This window comes from Petaurus breviceps, unplaced genomic scaffold, assembly GCF_028583685.1.
Source record: "Petaurus breviceps papuanus isolate PSGF00001 unplaced genomic scaffold, PetGlider_PUasm1.0 37, whole genome shotgun sequence".
Classification (NCBI taxonomy): Eukaryota; Metazoa; Chordata; class Mammalia; order Diprotodontia; family Petauridae; genus Petaurus; species Petaurus breviceps.
The window spans coordinates 59,451,786-59,465,627 of NW_027186296.1; the positions used below are offsets into that span (position 1 = coordinate 59,451,786).

The 13,842-nt window shown below is 40.6% G+C and overlaps 1 protein-coding gene across 1 annotated transcript in view; it reads right to left on the bottom strand.

Moving 5' to 3' along the window:
• The window catches only part of ST8SIA2 (ST8 alpha-N-acetyl-neuraminide alpha-2,8-sialyltransferase 2), a 98,975-nt gene that overhangs the window by 27,913 nt on the left and 57,220 nt on the right, over window positions 1-13,842 (bottom strand). The window contains exon 4 of the mRNA XM_069098524.1: window positions 10,771-11,028. Within this exon, the coding sequence (XP_068954625.1) occupies window positions 10,771-11,028 (258 nt within the window). The remainder of the gene's footprint in view (window positions 1-10,770; window positions 11,029-13,842) is intronic.

Below are 13,842 nucleotides of genomic sequence, written 5' to 3' on the forward strand. Positions count from 1 at the left end.
GAGAGAGAGAGAGAGAGAGAGAGAGAGAGTGTGTGTGTGTGTGTGTGAAACCAAAAGATAGATATATGGAGTGGAGAGGAGAGGAGAGGAGAGAAGAAGGGTATTGAGATTAAGAGTGTATTTATATGTATTAGGAATAAGCTTGTAGGGTATGAGTCTTTAGAACTTCTATTGCATTTTCCTATGAAAGGAATGGACTTACCCATTTTGATCCATTTTTGATTTGTGCATCTACTGGGGAATAATTGGTTGGCATGAACTTTAGTAAGGTGGCCATTTATGGGGGGAGTCATTCTGTATTGGCTTTAAAAGGAAAGTTTCATTGTAGACAGCCTTTTTTTCCTTATTGCCTTTTCCTTTTTTGGGAAGAAACAAGAGAACATCAGAACTAACAAAAGACATGGGTCTTTTGGAGAGATCTCTTCAGCTTAGAAACTGCAAATGGAAATTACCCCAGCAGAAGTCGCATGTACCCTTCTCCATGTGGCCTGAGAGGGCAGTCCCTGAACCCTTGCCTCCTGGATAAAAATGGAGGTGATATCACAGACAACGTTGAATTCTTAGGCAGCTCAATTCCCAAAGCCAGCCTTCTAACAAAGGAAAGGGTGGGAATTCCTGGAAAGTAAGCATATGGCTACCTTGTGGAAGATGGAAGATCAGCAAGGGACCAAAATCACGACATAGATGAAGTCTTTTGAAAAAGACTTGAATTTTGTCCTTTGCTAACCCTGTGAGTTGTTCAGACAGTGTAGGTGCAGTGGGAATTGGGTTAACTGCTGTAACACCCTCAAGTTCATTTCCTTCTGGGGCAATTTAAGCCCCCAGGATAGTACCATAAGGCTGGATTCCTGTTTAGGCCCCTGGGTTGAAGAGAGATTCACCAGAATGTTGGGGGAATTGTTTCCCCAGGAGCCCCAAGTTCATTTCCCTCCTAAGGAGATTCTAAACCACAGGGTGGTGCTATGAGTCTGAAAAATTGAGGAGCCCTGGGGAATGGTTTGACTCACTGTAGAGAGAAGATGATTGTATTGATTTTTCAAATGGGCTACTGTGGGTCTTTTATGTGTTTCTTGTATTTTCTATTAGGTGGAATAAAGTCTGTCCTGTACTTGATATATGCATTGTTACCTTGAGTGCTTGTATGGGAGCTGGAGGACTTTTTTCTCATATCTGGTGGAGTCCTAGACAGGAGTTATGTTTGAAGAATTTCTCATATTAATTCTGAGTGGGGTTATATGAGCAAAAGAGTGATTATTTTGGTTCTATCTCTAAGAATGAAACTAGTCCATATAAATCAGAAGCCTGGGGGTAAGGATGGGGAGGGCGGGGTTAGGTAACAGGTTATATAAGCATCCTTTGTGTTAGAAAGAGGTGAGTAGTTCTATGGTAATTATGTGTATGTATGCCTGCATTAAAACTTTGATTTTTGGCAATTCAGAAATTGTATCTCTATAAAGCTTAATGCTTATCATAATTCCAAAAAGAATTATAATTAGAAAGGGTACACACCATAAATGTGAGAACATTGTCATTCTTTGTTACTTAGCATGATCAAAGGATAGCCACTTACCTCCATGGAATGAGAGGGATTTTTTTTTTTTTGGTATCATTTCATACTTTGGATACAGTAACATCATTCCCTCACTCATCACACCCAAGGTGATGAGAAGATAACATAAGTAGCTTCCAGATTTGTATTTTCAGCCCTGGTCTCTCTCCTGAGGTTCAGACTTATATTATCTACTATCTTCAGTACATTTCTCCCTGGCTGTCTCACTGGTGTGTCCAGCTTAACCTGGCCCAAAAGGAATTTATTCATTTCTTGTTAAATCTACTTATCTTTCGAATTTTACACATTTTTGTCAGTGGTGCTACCACCTACCTGGTATTCTACCAAAATCCTGGTGTTCTATTCGATTCTTCTCTTTTTCTTCTTATATCTAGTTACCAAATTTTGTTGATTTTTGTGGTCAAAATGTCTCCCATCTTCCTCCTCTTCTCAATTGCCACTGCCATTTCCTATTCCAAGCTCTCATACCACCCACCTGAACTATTTCAATAGCCTCTTAATGGCTCTGCCCACTTACACTCTTCCCCTCCAATCTTTCCCTCAATATGCCGCCATATTCACTTTCCTCAATCACCTATTTAATCATGTTACTTCTTAACTCAAAACTCTTCAATACTCCCTACTGCTCACCAAGTGAAGCTGAGACCCTTCTGGCTGGCATTCAAGGCTTTCTACTTCCTCCCATTTCAGCTTGTTCTTATACTGTTACCTTCTGTGGGATTCAACAGAAGACCATCTTCAGCCTCTTGCTGTTGCCAATATATATTATGTGCTTTCCTGCCTCTGTCCCTTTGGTTTTATTTTTACTCACGACTTGGAATACCCCCAACACACACACTCCCACCCCCTGCCTATTCCATTTATAGGTTTACAGGATCATAGCTTTAGGGCTGAAAGGGATTTTAGGGGTCATCTACCCCTATACCCCACCTACACCTCACACCCCCAATATTACAGATGAGGAAACTGAGAGTGAGAAGGTTTAAATAACTTGGCCAAGGACACACAAATAATGGCAAAGTCTCGATTGGAACCCAGATCTTTTTGATTCCAAATCTAGCACTCTTACCCCCCTAATCCATATGGCCTAATAGAATGGAATTCAACAGATATTTTATTACGTGCCTACTGAGCTATAGATTGGGTGGCATATAAAGCTTAGATAAAAAAATAACAACAACAATAATAACTAGCTAGGATTCATATGGTGCTTTAGGGCTTGTAAAGTGCAAATATTTCATTTGAGATAAATTTAAAAAATTATACCTGCCCTCCCTGGGGCTTATAGTCTACTGGAGACCTGGAAGTAAATGGGGATACATACATAGATATACATGATATATACCCTTTAAATGGGTGGTAATCTCAGAGAAAAAGTAGTAATGATGATGAACATTTTCATAAGACTTACTATATGCCAGGCACCGTGCTAAGTGCTTTCTTATTATTATCGCAATTTTTTGTACCACTCATGCCAATGACTGCTTTTGTACTCTACTGATTTGTACATGTCAAATCCTCCTACTGGGGAAGCTAGCTGGTGCAGTGAATAGAGTGCCAGGACTGGAGTCAGGAAGACCTGAGTTCAAATTTGGCTTTAGATACTTACTAGCTCTGTGACCCTGGGCAAGTCACTTAACTATTTTTGCCTCAGTTTTCATATCTGTAAAATGAACTGGAGAAGGAAATGGCAAATCACTCCAATATTTTTGCCAAGAAAACCCCAAATGGGGTCATGAAGAGTCAGACATGTCATGGAGAGTCAGACATGAGTGAAAATAATTGAACAACAAATATCCCCCTACTTGTTTGGCAAATTCCATTGGGGTATGGAACCTTATTTTATTTTACCTAGCTAGTAACTATCACTATACTCCCCATACAGTAAGCATTTTAACAATTGCTTGTTGAATTGAATTCGATTGAGCTGAAGAAGAAAAAGGAGGAACGCAGACATCAATTTATGTGGGGTGTGTGCTTTGATCTGGCTTGGAGTCACTGACCTTCTCAAACCTCCAAGGGTTTTTTTTTCAGGCTCAGTCAAATATATCCAATTAAGGAATCATTTCTTACATAAGGCATCTGGTATTAGCCACTGGCCTCTCTTTACTGTGACTACCATGATCTGACTCTCAGAGGAATAATTGTTTCTCTGAACTGAAAACTGAGTGGGGGAACTGTTTAGCTTTTTTTGGAAGGAAATATGTCCATATTCCCACCATCCAAAGGGCATGCTTTGGAGTCTGGAGATGCTCCTGTTCTTCAGAATTGCAGAAGGAGAATAGAGTGAAAGGCAGAGATTAGAGATTAGTTACAAGAAGCCTGAGGTTTCAGGACCACTGGCTTTGGCCTTGCCTTCTTCTGCCCTTCAGGGTAGGGAAAATGGATGTTAGGAGAGGCAGAAGAGGTGGTAGTAGCTCCATTGATTCTAGAAGGCTTTATTCATATAGAGCTGCTATAGGGTCAGATGGTGGAGGCATTATGGTCTAGTAGAAAGAGCACTGGAGTAGAAAAACTGGGTTCCAGGTCCACTTCTGTAACTACCTAGTTGAGTGATGCTGCAAAAGTTACTCAGCCTCCTTGGGTCCCAGGTTTTTACCAATAAAACAAGGGGGTTGAGCTAGAGGCTACCTAAGATCTCTTCCAGCTAAAAATCTATGATCCTATGAACATACATTCAGTGATCCTGACAAGATCAACCTGTTGAAACATGAGTGTGATGCCATTGAACATGTGTGCCAAGGAGGGTCAATGATGAAAAGGTCCCATATATACCTAAATAATTTTAGTGTCATATTCTACACTGGCAATAGTCTGGAAACAGAGGCCTTTCACATCAATTGGGGAAGGGCAGAATAAAACACAGCGTAAGAGTGTACAGAATTAGAATTGTACCAAAAGGAATGACAAATTTGAGGAACTGAGAGAAATATGGGAAGATTTATATAAACTGATGCATGGTGAAACAGTCAGAACCAGAAGATAAACTATGACTACACTAATAATAAAGAAGATAAAACCAAAAGATAATGGAATGTAGTTCAAATGCAATGATCCATCTTGGGTCCTGGAGACTGGAATTAGAATAAACTCACCTTCTTTCGTTAGAAAGACAGTAAAGCAGGGGTGTGAAATGTTACATATCTGTCTGTCAGTTGCTTTCTCAATAGGTTTGCTTATTTTTTTTTAAATCGTAAGGATGAATAATATAGGGTGTATTTCTATGAAATAAACATAGTATAAAAATAAAAATGCATTAATAAAACATTTTTAAAAGAATATTAAAAACACTCAAATCTGGAGATGACTTATGAATGAATGAGATGGGACTACAGCTATGATTTCATTGGCATAGGAGATTCTCTCTACCAATGCAGGTTAGCACATGTTGGCAATTTAGTCTTAGCGAGTTGCTGTGGTGGGATGGGGGGTGGAGTGGGGTAGAGGTGAGGGGAGAAGTGGGTGAGGTGGGAGGACCGAAACATCAAATGACTTCCCCAGGATAATAGTCATTATATCTGAGAAATGTCTTAAATTCAGACTCACTTTTTCTGACCTGTGCCACACGGTTTCTCATGAATATTTTAAAAAGCTGGGTGGCACAAGGGATAGATCACTGGACCTGTATTCTGAAAGACCCCCTGACATTTCTTGATTTTGTTCTTACTTTTATCTTACCCACCTGTTATAGGTGAACCATATCCTGCACAGAACTACTCCTACTACTGACCTCCCTGGTTTCCTTTAGGTCCCAACTAAAATATCACCTTCTACAGGAAGCCTTTCCTAACCCCTATTCATCCCATTGCCTTTCCTCTGTTAATTACTCCCTACTTATCTTGTATATAGCTTGCTTCATATATATATTTATTAGTATGTTGTCTCCTTATTAGACAATAATCTCCTTTGGGTCAGGGACTGTCTTTTGCCTCATTTTGTATTCCCTGAGCTTAGCACAGTGCTTGGCACATAGAAGATATTTAATAAATATTTGCTGATTGAAGATGGTACGGGCATGGGGTAAAGGGAAGCCAACAAGAACCAGTTGAGAGCAATATTAACACCTAGCACAGGGTTTTGACCATAGTATATGCTTAATAAATAGCAAGAGGGTAGAAAATCAGCCATGTGTGGACTCCTATATAGTGGTCTCATTCTTGCTACAGAGAACCAAAAAGTTCAAAGGTAAACTTTTCTCCCTGACAACTCTCTGCCTCCCAGTAAGGAGTCTTCAGTGGTATTGGAATTAGGATGGATCGGAACAGTCCTGTAGGAAGAGCAGGAGCCTAACAGAAAATTCAGGATTAAGGTTCTGGCTCTCACCCTTGCTGATGGTGTAGTAGGTCTGCAATAGAATATAAGCCCCAGGGAGGGCAGGTATAATTTTTTAAAATTTATCTCAAATGAAATATTTGCACTTTGAAAGCCCTAAAGCACCATATGAATACTAGCTATTGTTGTTGTTATTTTTTATCTAAGCTTTATATGCCACCCAATCTCTAGCTCAGGAGACACTTAATAAAATATCTGTTGAATTGAATTCTATTCAATTAGGACATATGGTTTAGGGAAGGAAGAGTGCTAGATTTGGAATCAAAAGATCTGGGTTCCAATCTAGACTTTGTCACTAGTTGTGTGACCTTGGCCAAGTTATTTAAACTTTCTGGCTCTCAGTTTCCTCATCTGTAATACTGGGGGTTATGGGGTATAGGTGGGCTGGATGACCCCTAAAATCCCTTTCAGCTCTAAAGAACGCCAAACTATTTCACACCTCTGAACCTCAGTTTCCTCATCTGTAATACAGGGGGTTATGGGGTATAGGTGGGCTAGATGACCCCTAAAATCCCTTTCAGCTCTAAAGAATGCCAAACTATTTCACACCTCTGAACCTCAGTTTCCTCATCTGTCAAATGGAGATACTGGTACCCCCTTTATAATATCACAGAGTTGTTGGGAGGAAATTGTTTTGTAAACAGTGAGTTGCTAAGTAAACAAGAGCGGCTATCATGACCATTTATTTCTGCTTCTCTGCTAGTGGAGGATTTTGATCTATTAAGTGCCTCCAGCTAGGTGGCAAAGGAATGAGGGGAATGAAGCAATGCAAAATGATCGACCTCATCCTGCTGTTTGGGAGATCAGCTTAGTCTTTTTTAATCCAAGGGCAGAGGTCATACTATTGTCTTTCTTGGTCTACACATGTGTGTCTTACAATGTCTGGGATGTCTCCACAATAGAATTGCAAATCTCTGAGCAAACACATAAATCAGCCCTGCATACACACAAATCCATGGGCACCTGCTAGGCTTGGACTTTAAAGATAAAAGAATGACTTTCCCTTTGAGCAGTACACTGGTATCTGGAGTCCTTTCCTCTTTAAGTACACACACACACACACACACACACACACACACACACACATTATCCCCTAAGAATATATTTGTATTGTGGTGTGTTTAGATGTTATCTCCTATATCCCCTAATCCTTCTGTCATACAGTCTCTCCTGTATATCTTCATTGTATGAGCACTATACAGTGTTAATAATCAATAGATATTAAAAATAAATTATATTGGAATGTGGGAAGTAGAAATATAGTGTGTATCCATGTACTGTACTCTCTGAGTAACAAAGTTCGTGACAGCTTTCCCTTAGACCTTAGCTTTCCTGACTCTTTCTTTCCAGGGTTATCACTAGATCACACTACCTTTTGCATGCATGTATACGGATAAAGAATGGGGAGACCGTGGGTGACCCTTGACCAGGGTTTGTAATTTGGGTGCAAGCCTTATTGAGCATCATACAGTGCTAATACTTGTGAAATATTAAAATGAAATGATGTGTGTGTGTGAATTGGAAGTACAGTGTTCATACATGAACCACAGTCTCTGTTTGCCATGGGAACTATTGCCAGACAACCTAACTAGAGTGGATGAGGTGTTGGACAGAAGGAGGAACACTGGACAACTATCCAAAGACGTGGGTTTGAATCCTGCCAATTGCAAGCAAGTCATGTCTCCTTTCTGAACCTGTTTCCTCAACTGGAAAACAAGGATGATAAGACCTGTACTTTGTACATCTAAATGTGCCCCATGAAAGTAATAACTATTATGGTTGATAGCATGATAGCTCTAGAGTTGGAATGAACCTTAAGAGCCATTTAATCCAGCCCCCTTATTTTATGCTGAGAAAAATGAGGCCTAGAGAGGTCCAGTGACTTGGCCAATATCACATGACTAATAAATGGTGGATCTAGGATTTAAACTTGGGTAACTCTGACTCCGAAACCAGCATTCTTCTTGTTACATCGTCCCGGCTCCTCTGCTATTTCAAGGCTAATTCCTATTCTGTTTCCCTCCATTATAATTTAGCTAAATCAATCAATCAATCAATCAATCAACCAACCAATCAGCTATCTATTAAGTGCCTTCTACTCTGTGCCTTTACTGTGCCAGGCACTGGAGACATGACAGTGAAAATGATATAGCCCCTCTTCTTTATTGGGGGAGATGTATGTGCAAACATGTAAAAAATCTATGCAAAACAAATATCAGGTAATTTTGGGAGGGAGGAAACCAGGAGTTGGGGGGATCAGGAAAGGTGTTGGGTAGAAGGTGATGCTTTGAGCTGAGTTTTGAAAAGAACAAGGGATTCCAAGACATGATTGGGGGTGGTGGTGAGAAGGACACACATTCCACGAGTGAGGGACAGTCAGTGCAAAGGTGTGGAGATGGAGATGTGAGGAGCAGCATGAAGGTCATTTTGGCTGGACCGGGAAGGGCATAATATAAAGGAAGTCTAGAAAGGTAGGATAGGATCAGGCTATTTTTAAAGACCTTAAATGGCAAAGAAAGGAGTTTATAGTTGCTCCTAGAGTCAATAGGGGGTCCAGTGAAATTTATAGAGCAGGGGGTTGACATAAATTTTAGGAAAATCACTATGGCAGCTATGTGGAATTGACATAACTCAATTTATTAGAAATCTTAAATCCTCCCTTTTATTCTTCTAGCTTTCTGCCATTTTCTACTGGGCACTCTGCAAGATATATCAAATTGTGATCAAGAGAACATTGATTTTAATCTCCATAAAATGCAAGCTCTTCGAGTTCAGTGACTTTGTTTTGAGTTTTGTTTATACCTCTCTAGTACCTAAAACAGGCTCTTAGTAAATGCTTGTAAGCAGCCAGGTGACACAGTAGATAAAACACTGGATCTGGAGTCAGAAGACAAGTTCAAATCTAACCTCAGACTGTGTGACTGTGTGACTCTGGGAAAGATCCTGTCTTCTCTTGGTTCTCACATCTGTAAAAATGGGAATGATAATAGCACTTACCTCTCAGGGTTATTGTGAGATTCAAATGAGATCAAGTGCTTAGCCCAGTGTCTGGCACATAAATAAAAAAAAAAATTCATTGGAAATTATCTAGGCTCTTCTAGGATCTAGACTCAGTATTTCCCCAAACTCATCAAGCCTTTGAAAGACAATTTCTTTTCTTTCCATGTCTAAAAATTGAAATCTCAGTATGGCAGCATTGAGACAGGAAATCTGAGATGGCCCCAGGCAAATTTTCCATGGGTGATGACTTGTGTGGAATGAAACATCCAGGACGTCCATGACCACACTCTGCCTGGGGAATAATAACAGAGACACCTGTCCCTATAGAGTCTCTAAGGCACCAGGACGGATATTCTATTTTGGGTGAGATGACTATTTTCAAACCCCCATGCTAGTGAAATATGGGAGGAAGGGTTTAGGGGAAAGGATGTGGGATCTCTGCCTGCTGCCTTCCCTGGCTTCCTGTAAGTCCCAACTAAAACCCCATCTTTTACAGGAAGTTTTTTCCAACCTCTCTTAATTCTAGTACCTAGAATTCTGGGCAGCAAGGTGGCATAGTAGATACAATACTGGGCCTTATCTACAATAAGAAGACCTGAGTTCAAATATAACCTTCAACAGTTACTAGCTCTGTGACCCTAGGCAAGTCACTTAACTTCTATTTGCATTGGTTTCCCCAACTGTAAAAATGAATAATAATGGCACCTTCCTCGAAGGATTGTTGTGAGGATCAGATAAGGTAACATTTGTAAAACAGTTAGCACATTGCCTGTCACATAGTAAATGCTATCTAGATGTTATCTCCTTTTCCCCAGTGTCTTGTCTCTCAACTATTTCTTATTTATCCTGTGTATAGTTTGTACACGTTTGTTTGCACACAGTCTCCCCCATTAGACTGTGAGCTCCTTGAGGCTAAGAGCTGTCTTTTGCTTTTGTATCCTCCATGCATTGTACAGTGCTAGGCACATAAAAGGTACTTAATAAATATTTATTGACTGACTGATGGAGTCAAAATCCTTATTCTCATTTTTGTCCAAGTAGGTAAACTGAGGGGTATCATGTTATATGGAAAAAACACTAAAACTTGGAGCTATAGAACCTGATCCCAACTCTACCATTTACTTTGTAACCTTAGCTGAGTCACTTATATTCCCTGGGCCTTGGTTTCTTCATTTGTAAAACAAAGGGGTTGAACTAGTTGACTTCCAAGTTTCATTTGTGTTCTAAATCTACAATCCTATGATCTTAGGCAGAAAAGAAAGGGCCAGCCTAAAAGTCAAGAGGAATGGGGTTCAAGACCTGTCTTTGGAATGGACCCCAGACTCTGTGACCATGGGTAAGTCATTTAACATCTAAGTTCTCTAAGTAACTCTCTAAGGCTATTAGAAAAAACTAAATCGTCACCATCAGAGGGATTTTCACACCATGAGCTCCCTCCACCTAAGAAATCACAGATTCTGGCACAAATGCAGTAACTGCTGCAAATAATATAGAGTCCACTTCATTTTATATCATTCCAACGCTCTGAAATCCTTAAGTGCACTATCCGCCAGGAGGACAGCCTCAGTTTTCTCATCTGTAAAATAAGGAGGTTGGGCTTGCTGGTCTCTATGATCCCATGATCTACTCTCTATTTGTCTTGTATGTGCCTAGATGCTAGCTCCTCTATTAGATTGGGACTTCCCTGAGGGCAAGGATACCACAATCTAGTCTTCCTCCATACCCCCAGTGTTCAGGGCAGGCACATAAAAAGTACTTGATAAATATTTGTTGATAGATGGACTTACTAGACCCAAAGTCCTCAGTACTTCTACTCATGTGACATCTCTTGGCCAGCTTCAAGTGTCAGCCGCCCCTTGGAGAATTACCTTATAACAAAGCTGTGAGTGTCTATCTCCCGCCCACAGCCACTGTTCAGCAGAATCCCCGAGTTGCCCACAATGGCACAGGTCTGAAAGTGTTTGTTCTTCAGGGGAGAGGTTCTGGGCAGGAGCTCATACAGGTTCTGTGACACATTCATGGTGCTAGCTCTGTCAAAGATGTAGTGGATGATGTCTCCAGGCTTCAGGGTCCCCTTGAGCACTGATATGTCTTTTTCGGCATCCAGGAACTTCAAGATTTGCTTCCTGGAAAAACAAAGCCACAAATTTAAGTGACAGGAAAGTGTCTCCTTCCTTCATCCCATTTCCTTAATGTAGCCCCTTCTCTTGCCAAGTGCTCTCAGTGCTGCATTTTCTCTTCCTTTCCACCCTCTCCCCCCATTATGCACCCACCTCTTCTATGTCTGATAACCAGCCACTCTTCAGCAAACAAGGTAGATAGCTGCATGCCAACCCCCTGGAGGTAATCTTAGCTAATGGGTTTGGGGCAGAGGTTGGCTACTTATGACAGGTGTGCTAAAGATGACCAAGGACCGATTTCCTTTGGCAGGTGGTCTGTCTGCCACAGCTGAGCCCTTTCCCCGACACCTATGGCAGATGTGACAGCTGCCACTTGCTGTGAGAGTCACATTTCCTCTTCCAATCTGAAGAGGAAGCTGCCAAGACAGTGTGCCCCTCTAGCACACTAGAACTGATTAGGTTGGAACCTTGGCACACCACTCAAAAAAAAAGATGGCAGATTGTTGAGTTATGCTAGACTGGAGCATCTTTGAGAAGGAGTGATACTAGGTAGGGTCCTGATTACAGGAGAAGGAAGTCAGAGTTCAATTCTTCCTTGCCGTTTAATTGGCATGTATCTTTTATTTTCCTCCAATCCCTTCCTTGGTAAATTGGAGGGTAACATTGATTGGACAGCTTCCTCTCCAGGAGGGGGAGGAAACTGTGTTGCTAACTCTTGTATCTACCTCTAATGGTAACTGATCAACTCACTCAATGGCTTGTGGAGGCATCTTGTACTTTTTTGAAAATTTCAAGGACTTGCCATCAAAGTAAACTGTGTAGTCAGCTTCCAGAGGTTGCTTAATGTATCTCTCTGTTCTACACTATTTCAGTGGTGTTTACAAATAAATACATTTTGGTTGATGGTCAAGAAGGGCTAAGTGTTGTTTTTATATTTTGGGGCAATTCTACTTTTTTTTCCCTGGGCCTCTATAAAACAAAGGGGTTGGATTAGATGACTTCTAGGTCTCTTCCAGATCTGAAGTGCATGAGATTTGACAAATGTACAGTGACTACTAACTAGATTTGGGGTTGTCTGTGATTCTATTCCATTCAAAAACCATTTTAAGGCACCTACCGTGCAGAAGGTAACGTGGTAGGTGCTGGGGATAGAAAGACAGAATAAAAAATGCTGGTTGCCATCAAGGTTATGTTTACTAGGGGGATACAGCACGTACAAAGTGATTTGAAGATGGAGAAAACACTAATAATTAGGAAGATAAAGGAAGGCTTCCTGTAGGAGGTAGCACCCAGGCTACCTTGAAGGAAGTTTAGGATTATAAGTATAAGTGAGGAATATAGGGGAAGGAATGCATAGGGACATGCTGTGTAAAGGCTGGGGGTGGGAGAGAACACGTTGAGTTTGGAAATAGAAAGTAGGCCAGTCTAGTTAGAAAGTAATATGAACCCTATGAGTTTTTGGGAAAAGATAAAATCTTCTACCTGGTTGGTTTCTCTTAGGATAGGGAGATCATATTTTAAAGACTTAGCCTTGAACAAAGACACCTTTACAATATAACAGAGTAGGAGTAGAAAGGAATTGTTTGTATTAGAGATGGCTATATATGGAATGGCCTAAGTTCATATAGGAGCAGCTGGGAGTCACAGGGAATAGAGTCTGAAGTCAGGAAGACCTGAGTTCAAATCCTGTCTCAGATACTTCCTAGCTGTGTGAGAATCACTCAGCCTGAGTTTTCTCATATATAAAATGGGATTAATAGTAACAGTAGCACCTATTTCCTGGGGTTGTTGTGAGGATCAAATGAAATAATGTTTTTAAAGCACTTAGCAAAGTGCCTAGAACATAATAGGTTGTACATAAATGCTAGCTGTTAAGTTAATTCAGGAGAAACTGAATACTTTTTGAAAAAAATGAAATAAACAAAAAATGAGAGATTTCAATGTTACAGAGTTCATTTCATTATAAGATCTCTAAGCACCTGTAGATATGAACAACTAATATAATTGGCCAGACTTTTTCCTTTATTTAAATTTTTTTTACTTTAATTTTTTAAGAATCAATGAATTTATTTGTGGTTATTCTTCCTCTGCTGATGAAGGCTGTAATCCCTTCATGCCTTAGTAGAAGAGTTCATGAATTGCTGTGGTTGAAAAACTTTATCACATGGTAGACAACCTTCTGGTGATGAGCCTTTCCAGGTCTAGCTGGCCTGTCCCTTAGATGACAGATGTACATTCTATCACTGGACCAGAGCTTTATACTTTGCCAGCTTGGTAGGATCTGCCAGAATTCATGTGCTGCTGCCATCATCCTTGAGAAACCAGGGTCACCTCTATACCCCAAGGAAGCACCAGAATTAGGACTGCAGAAAAACAAGAACAGCACTTGGCCATGAGACAGAGGCTTGGGTTGAAATCTTGCCTCTGTAATTCACCAATTTTGTGACTTTGGGCAAGTCACTTAACCTCTATGCGACTCAGTTTTCTCATCTGTAAAATTAGAGAGTTAGGCTAAATGGCCTGTGAGTCTCTTGCAGTTCTAAATCTGTGATCCTATGATCTCTGTTGTGCAGATAGGAAAAAAATGATGCCTGACAGGCATAAAGCTTTCAGTTGACCCTGGCTTCTTGCAGGCCAGGCCATTGGGAGCCCTGATATTTAGTAGGGCAGGAGAAGCCTGGAGGGGATACTACCTCCTCTCCTCTTCCATTGATTCTATTTTTTAATTAATGAAGCAGAGCTTTCTCTAACACACAGAGAAATCTTGCACTTAATAATTTGTACTCCTTGATGGAAAATGGAAGCATTGTTGTTATTTAC